The 7,827-nt window shown below is 36.0% G+C and overlaps 1 protein-coding gene across 1 annotated transcript; it reads right to left on the bottom strand.

Annotated features, from left to right (window-relative positions):
* Positions 1–434: 434 nt before the first annotated feature.
* On the bottom strand, positions 435–7,444 carry LOC124699257 (probable peptide/nitrate transporter At3g43790). The gene is made up of 17 exons (XM_047231584.1): positions 7,252–7,444; positions 5,765–5,805; positions 4,811–4,871; positions 4,573–4,675; positions 4,392–4,494; positions 4,234–4,287; positions 4,076–4,138; positions 3,956–4,005; positions 3,800–3,875; positions 2,651–2,827; positions 2,442–2,529; positions 2,095–2,180; positions 1,905–2,012; positions 1,470–1,514; positions 1,303–1,391; positions 739–782; positions 435–574 (listed from the first exon to the last, which is right to left on the bottom strand). Exons 1-17 carry the CDS (start codon positions 7,442–7,444, stop codon positions 471–473), a joined length of 1,485 nt encoding a protein of 494 aa, XP_047087540.1. The 3' UTR covers positions 435–470.
* Between the last annotated feature and the right edge of the window lie 383 nt (positions 7,445–7,827).

Raw genomic sequence — 7,827 nt, 5'->3', positions numbered from 1 at the left:
CAACTCCAAGATCAAAGAAGAGCTGCATGTGGTGTTTATGTTCCGAATATTTAGAAAAGGGGGGAAATGTAAGGAGTGTAAGAAAAAGGTAACTGAAGGGTAAGGGCGAAGATATAAGGCAAGGGAAATGATATATGGAGGTTCCACAGGTTATACATAAGTAGCTTGCCCGCTTGCCCAAAGATTTCGTTGTTTTCTATCTTAACTATTAAAGACTAATATTGAACATGTCACGGTAAGGTTCTTTTTATTTTATTTAATCTTGTACCAATGAAATCATCTGAACAACATGGTCTAATTTACATAGACTATGAGAGTATATTACACAAAGTTCTAGCTTGCAACTACATCTTGAAGGAATGTAGTAACTGTTGTTGTTACATACTTCTCATGTATGGACTCATATGCATTTGGCAAGCTAAAACATCCTTGCATATTTTCCCATCCACCATTATTCTCGGGTCCATGAGCTACTTGAAATCATATTTCTTTGGTAATGATAGGAATGGCTTGAAGGACAACACAAGCCCAAGTAGTTCAACTAAATTCAGTATCACAAATATGATTTGATCCCCTGCAAATGAAATATATATCATATTAGTTTTTTATTTGCACATATCACATACATATACCAACTGCATGCATATTTCACATCTTAGGGACATAGATGCACCATAACACAAATTATCAACAAACTTACATTGAAAGGAATAATCAACTTATAAATCAATTACGTACCTGGAAAGAACGTAGCATTTTGGCGCTTTTGGGCCCATGAGAACCTACATTACAAAAAATGCCAAATAATATTTGTTAGTGATGGCTAAATGCATAAGCAGTGTGATAAAATATCAATTCATGGTATGATACCGATATGCATAGTGACGAAAAATATGGCTTTAAACATTTTGTTCTCTAACATGCAAAAAAATGTGTGACATTGTGTATTACAAGTAGAAACACCAAGGAAAGTACAACAACACAACCGAAAGAAAAAAAGAAACATCCTTAAATAAATAAAAAATGGACAGTAAAAATAGAAAAAACTTCCGAGACCAAAAATGAGATAAAGGCACCACTCGACACTACAACCACATTTTCAATGGTTGGATTTAGCATCCTCGTATCAAGTTATTAAATACCCATGTTTTTCAATATGTTAGAAAAACTTTTGTACCAAGTATGGTAAGAACTTATCCTCTATGAATTCTCCAATCGATCCCCGATAGGCTTCACAATTATAAAAAGTATAAATTACGACATTGATTTGTTTAACATTGAATGGTTCGCATGGGTACTCACAGAACACCTGCTCCTACTGGAGCAATAGTCTTGAAGAGGGACTGTCCTGTCGCGGATAATCCATTTGCAGCACCTCTTTGATTTTGTGACTGTTGTTTCAAGTAAACTAAATTAGCTTGCTTTATAAGTATGGATAGAAAATTTTAATGAATTCACTGGATACTTGCCACTGCATTATTTTGTAGAATAGCATTCCCCGTTAAGATAGTCATCTGATCAAATTGTGTAAACAAAACGTAAGAGAAGTTGCTATGATTATATAGAACTCAGAAAATGACTTCCCTTTTGGTTTTGTTTCATGTTTTGTTCTGGATTTTGAAGCAAATAGTAAAGGATCAATATAGATGCGGTATTTTAGTACATATAGAATCATAATTGAGAAATAACATATCACACAACCAAATAAAGTCGTGCATAATGCAACTATTAAAAAACAAAAATATAAGGTTGGAGTAATTTAATTAAACTCCTAGGACTATGATATCTTGTGGGATCTTCACATTTCATATAATTCCGTTGGTCAAGATCCATTGGGCATAATGGGTTTTTTCTTATAAAGTATTTTGCAATTTGGAATGGGGAGATGACGTGTTGTCACTTACAGCAAGAGCACCCTTTGCAATGGCTGCAAAATATATAGCTAGCCCAAGTTTAGTCCCTGATAGGTTTGTCATGAACGGGTAGCAAGCAAGAATTGGTATGGATAGAGCCTGAAATAGACACACAAAAGTATTACAAATAGATACTAATAATGAAAATTTGATATTTTTTTGAGATGGTTCGGTTACTCACAGATGCAATACGCAATGAATTGACAGATCCCAATAAATTATGAACATGTCGAAAAATGAATAGTTGATACACAAGAAGACCGGCACCTGAAATTGATACAAGTTAATGCAAAAAACGACCCCATGAAGTGACACATGCACATATACAAAAAATAAAATGTTCTACAAAAATGTGAAGTTGTCATTATTATATCATATAAAACCCTACGCAAAAGTGTTGAATACATCCCATGCAATCTTGAGAATGGGGTATGTGTATTATATTATGGTTCAACTCTACTCCATAAATTAAAAGGATCATAATAATTTTCAAGGAACAACGAGAGTCACTAATAGTGTTATATATACCTGAAACCGCGAGAACTTGGCCAACGTCTTTAGATGAAAATCCTAGCCCACCATACTTTTTGTCACTTACTGTCCACAATGAAAATATCTGATACAAAAAGGGGTAACAAAATATTCATTTGGATGCAAATATAATTTCAACATACTTTGTATTATATTTATTCATTTGTATGTTGAAAGAGGAACACATACAAAAATGTAATAGTTACCTCACTGTATGCAGTATCATGCAGGGTGAAAACACAATATGCTGCTATAGAAGACATCAATGGCCGATTCTTATATAGACTCTTCTCTGGATGTGGAGCTTCTCTACGAGGTGCCAGTCTTGTATCACCAACCATTTCTACTTCCACTTCTAAGTTTTTATGCATATGCAGTGTCTCCTGGTAACCAATATGAAGACATAATTTGGTATATTTTCAGTCACTTGTTAAAACTTAGTTCTCGGTAATAATATTTCAAGAAAAAGAGTCTAGGTTCAACCCCAAACGAGTGTGCATGTTGACCTAACAATTTGGATGTTCACCTTAAACTATGAATCAGGTTGTTTCGAACGCTAGACTGTCCTAGGTGGTCTCGAGATAGCATGGAATGATACATAGCCACCAACTAGCACAACCTTTTCACATGAAGAACTTATTGTTCTCTGCTAAGCCTAATATTTTTAATTTTTTTACATCATGTTGATGACATATGAAGGTCTTGACATGTAAGTGCTGCCAATTGTCAGAGAGTGTCGATTAAGTTAGCTCAAACCTATATTGGATATGATCTTCGTGGAAAATTAAACTTATTCAACTTTCAAGGTTATACCGTTTTCGATGTTCAATGCTCAATAGGGCGATTTAAGTTTAGGGGTTAAACAATAAAAAATGTATTTTTCTATGTCTATATAAGAAAGCAATTAGTTTAGATAGCAGTGGCTATAAGCTATACAACTTCTATAACTTATGAATTTATTCTTCTCATATGATTTATATTCCTTTGTACTTTTTATAAACATAAATAACAGGCTTGAGAGTGTAGGAACCAATTCATATGTATTAAGTAAATTTCCTCTTGGCCCCTCCTATTAAGCTTAAACTTTGTAACTTCCAAATTTTACTCGAGTGAATTGCAACTTTATCATGATTAGTTAATGGGATTAACATATAGCTCTAATGTTCTTGTCTAAGATCTAGATGGCAATAATGATAACTATGTAAAATTCAATAGTGGCAAACCTGAACTTACAGAAGCTTAATAGACATGTCTCCAAAGTTAAGGGAGCAAAAGGATAAATTATCCTTTTAATTATATCAATCTATTACTGAAGGAAAATCGTAGGCTTAGTATCATCGTGAAATATTACATACCGGTAGCCATATGCAACTTATTAGAGCAGCGAGCGCAACCAATGAAATACAAAGGCACGGCAAGAAATATGGAAACCTGAAAAACATAATTTAATAGGTTAATATCATGAAGTTAACTCAATGAGTTTCAGTACAAAGAGTATGCAGCAAGTTTACCTCCCAAAAATTGAATTCTCGGAAAATAGTTTTGGGTATTGCTTTGCAGGCTGACAAGAAAAATAGGAAGAAATTGTTAATTAGTATTTTTTTATTTGAAATGGATAATTCTGAACAAACCTGTGCAAGGTAGCCTCCAATGGATGGACCGATTACAAGACCTATGCCCCAGGCACTGCTTAACTATATTCAATTAATGAGGTCAGCTTGAGTAACGATATAGTAAATGAACATACTGATAAATAGTAATGTCAGTGTGACAAATTATATACACTTACAACTGATAATCCCAGCGCATGATGTTCAGGTCGACAAACTTCGACACAGTAGGCCTGCAAAAGTCAGGAACCAGTATGCCCATATTTTATTCCGTCAACAAGAAATTACTAGTTACTACAACATAATTAATGCTTTACTATGAATACTACTTGAATACCTTCATTGGGGCAAGCATGCCATTTAGAGAACCAAGAAGTAATCTTGTGGTAAGCGCCATCCAGTAATTCACACTTAGTCCAAACAGAGTATTAAGGATGACCCTAAAACAGGATTATTAAGATTACAATGTTGCCACGGAAAAGTGAGTATACTTTAAGACAACAAGAAAATTTGCTCACACTGTGAAGAGGGAAAATGCAATGATAGGTTTTCTGCCCACTCGATCTGCCACCACACCCCAAAACAGGGACCCAGCAAATCTACCGGCCATGTATGATGCCCCTGTACATACACATATACATCAGCATGCCCTATTTAAACCTTGGTGAGTGTATTTCCGAAATAAAAAAACTCCTTGAATTATATTAATTGGAGTTTAATGCATTTCACTAACTTAAGGACTCACAACTTTCTTACCAAGAAGACCAGCATACACTCCAATGTCTTGTTCGTTTTTCGCCACATGCATATCTTGTATCTGTTGTCAACAACGGACAAACTGAGTTTGCATATGGAGCATATGAAATTAGCAATGTTTCAACAAAAAAAGACAACCGAGCTAGCAGTGCAAAAATCTAAGCTCCCACTCATCTTTCGCGGCCTAGCCTCCACAGGGCTATCTAACTTTTTGTCTAAGAAAAGCTACCAGAGGTCCTAGTTAATCACATTCTTTGTTTCATCAGGAAAGAATGATCTCCATGAAGTATCCTGGAGCACGTACTGAGAGTGATCTGATCGATGACCATTATGATCAAAACAATTATCTATAATAATTTTATTGCTCCATTCATTTTAATAAACACCATCTCCTCCTTTTCCAAAATAAAGGCGTTGTTACTTTGATTGATCTGTAATACTCAATTTTGACCATAATTTTTGGTGTAAAATATATAATAAAATTTTACACAAAACTACAAAATCTATTCTCATGCATATATTTGTAAACTATTATCCATGGCAGATTTAATGGTACAACTTCTATCCAACCATCCTATTTTTATTAAAAAAGGTCAAACATGTATACATAATGAGGGCTAACGCCTCTAGTTGAAAACTGGTGACATGAGCTTCATGGGAAGGATCAAAGAGAGTTTTTTTTTTGTTTACAAGTAGCTCACCAAACCCGCTCCATAGGATCAAAGAGAATTTAGTACTTCAACTTTTGCGACTACCATGAAACCATACATGAGTCTATATATGTAATCTTGGTGGTGCATGTTTGTTTGAATTTTCAGTATAGTTTGTTTTACTATGGGGGTACACTAATGTCATGTGAAGTAACAGGTTCCACGTTCCAAATTGCGACAACTCATCTTATGGTATTGCTTCATCGGAAGAAGATATGGTAATGAAATAAGGTGAGTTGCATACCATGAAATACAAGAAGGGGAACAGCGACGATATTGGTAAAGCTGCAACGAAAATTATTGTCAGAAACATAACTAGCCAGCCTATCAGCAAAATGTAAATATCATTATTTATTCATCCCTCCGAAACATGCTTAGTTATATAATAATATGAACTTCATAATTCGGATCCTAGCTACAAATTTATGATTACCTTTTTGTATATATTGTTGGTGGTTTGTGATCTAAAAGCATATTTGCGTGTCTTGTAGTGCTAGGGGTTAGCAATCGAGGTAGCTACATGTGAGTAGTAACATTTGCAGTTATATAAATATTGCAGGCCTTGACCTGATATGATATCCTTCCAAAATAAGCGACTCGTATTTCAGTGGGTTGATACATCCATATCTATAAAAAAAGGTTCACTTATTTTCAAAGGTAATACTAGTACCTAGTAGCTAATAAATGCATGAAACTAATCGAAGAATCCACGTATTTCTGGTGCATATCAGCAGATGCATATAAGGCAGAGATAGATATATGGCTGTATTTTCTTCCGTGCTAGCTAGATAGTGCAGCATGTGTATATTCTTTACTCAACCTGGGTTTATTAGCTAGCAATACATTTTATATCGTCCACCCCCACCAAGTGATGTCTACTTAAAATCATTACGGCCTAAAAGGCACTTTAAAAATTAAATACTCTATCTGTTAAGAAAGGGATGTTGTAGATTTGGCTAAATTTGGATATTTCTAGAAAGACTTTGATTTTAGACGGAGGGAATATCATAGATGATTAATTAGGATGAAATTTTTTTCTTATGAGAAACAACAAGTACAACTTAGACGCACCCGTGACATTAGGCCTCCTACAAAAATATAAGCTCGCTAAAATAATACTCTCTCCATTCCGAACATGATGTCTCAGATTTATCTAAATTTAGATATATCTATACACTAAAAAAAATGTCCGAATGCATCCAAACTTAGATAAATCTACAATATCTTTTTTGGGGCGGAGGAAATATAATACCTTAGTGATACACACAACTGATGAACGTTGCCTCACACACACACACACAAAAAAGCTACCTCAATGAGACGCACATGACATAAGATGAGTGAATAAACGCTTGCTTATACTTGTGCTTTATAACACATAAACCACATATGAATAGAGTAACTGTGTATCCTTGTTTTGAGCAATTTAAATATGCTATGCTACCTTCCAAAGGAATAACCCAAACGGACATGCATGAGAAAAGAAGTTTCGAAGTTTCTGGAAGGGTAAATCTAGACTAACTTTTTCTACAGTAGATACGTAAAAAGTGAAATTCACTCTTAAAAGTAAAAAAAACTTATCCCATTCTAGTTCTTAGACGGTTCATAAACCACACCCCCGCATCAAGCATACCAAACATAAACGGTTCAGGGAAGTGTATACACGATCGAGTAGTGTTTCTGTCATTGATAGTGCACTGGTGGATGGTGGTGGTGTGCGCATATACGTACCAGAGGCAAGGCTGGTGACTCCGACGAAAACGAACTCCTTGTAAGGGATCCCCGTGCTGTTCTCTACCTTGCGTTCCATGGCGCAGCCGGGGCAACCCTCGTAGTACACCGGCGCCGCCTCCTCTGGTGGCGGTGGAGTCGCATTCGCCTCATCGTTGTCTGGGAACGTCCGGCTCCTGGTAGTGTTGTCCATTTCGTTCCTGACTAGTTAATCAAGCACTAAGCTAGTAGCTAGCTGGCTCACACAAATCTAGCTACCTCACGTTTCTGATGTTATATAGCTAGTGAGAAGGCCATTCATGCAATGAAATGCGTCTCTGTCGCCGTGGGCAGCAAAAAGCTTGCCGCTTTGGTGAGATGGGATATGCTCTCACCGGGCTGTCGATTTCGGGCTGACACATGAATATACCGAAGTTGAACGATCTCTGACTTACATGATGGAAGGAAAAGACGACACACGTACTTTCAAGAAAATGACATACTCCAGCAAAAATTTAAATCGTCCTCGCGAGACCAGTAAGTTTGTAGCAGGACAACCTGGTGCAGTCTCGTTCCTCTCGTTCGCTCCAGAGGGCG

This window comes from Lolium rigidum, chromosome 3 (genome assembly GCF_022539505.1).
Source record: "Lolium rigidum isolate FL_2022 chromosome 3, APGP_CSIRO_Lrig_0.1, whole genome shotgun sequence".
NCBI lineage: Eukaryota > Viridiplantae > Streptophyta > Magnoliopsida > Poales > Poaceae > Lolium > Lolium rigidum.
The sequence above is the reverse complement of the archived record's forward strand: the minus strand, read 5'-3'. Positions and strand labels throughout refer to the sequence as shown.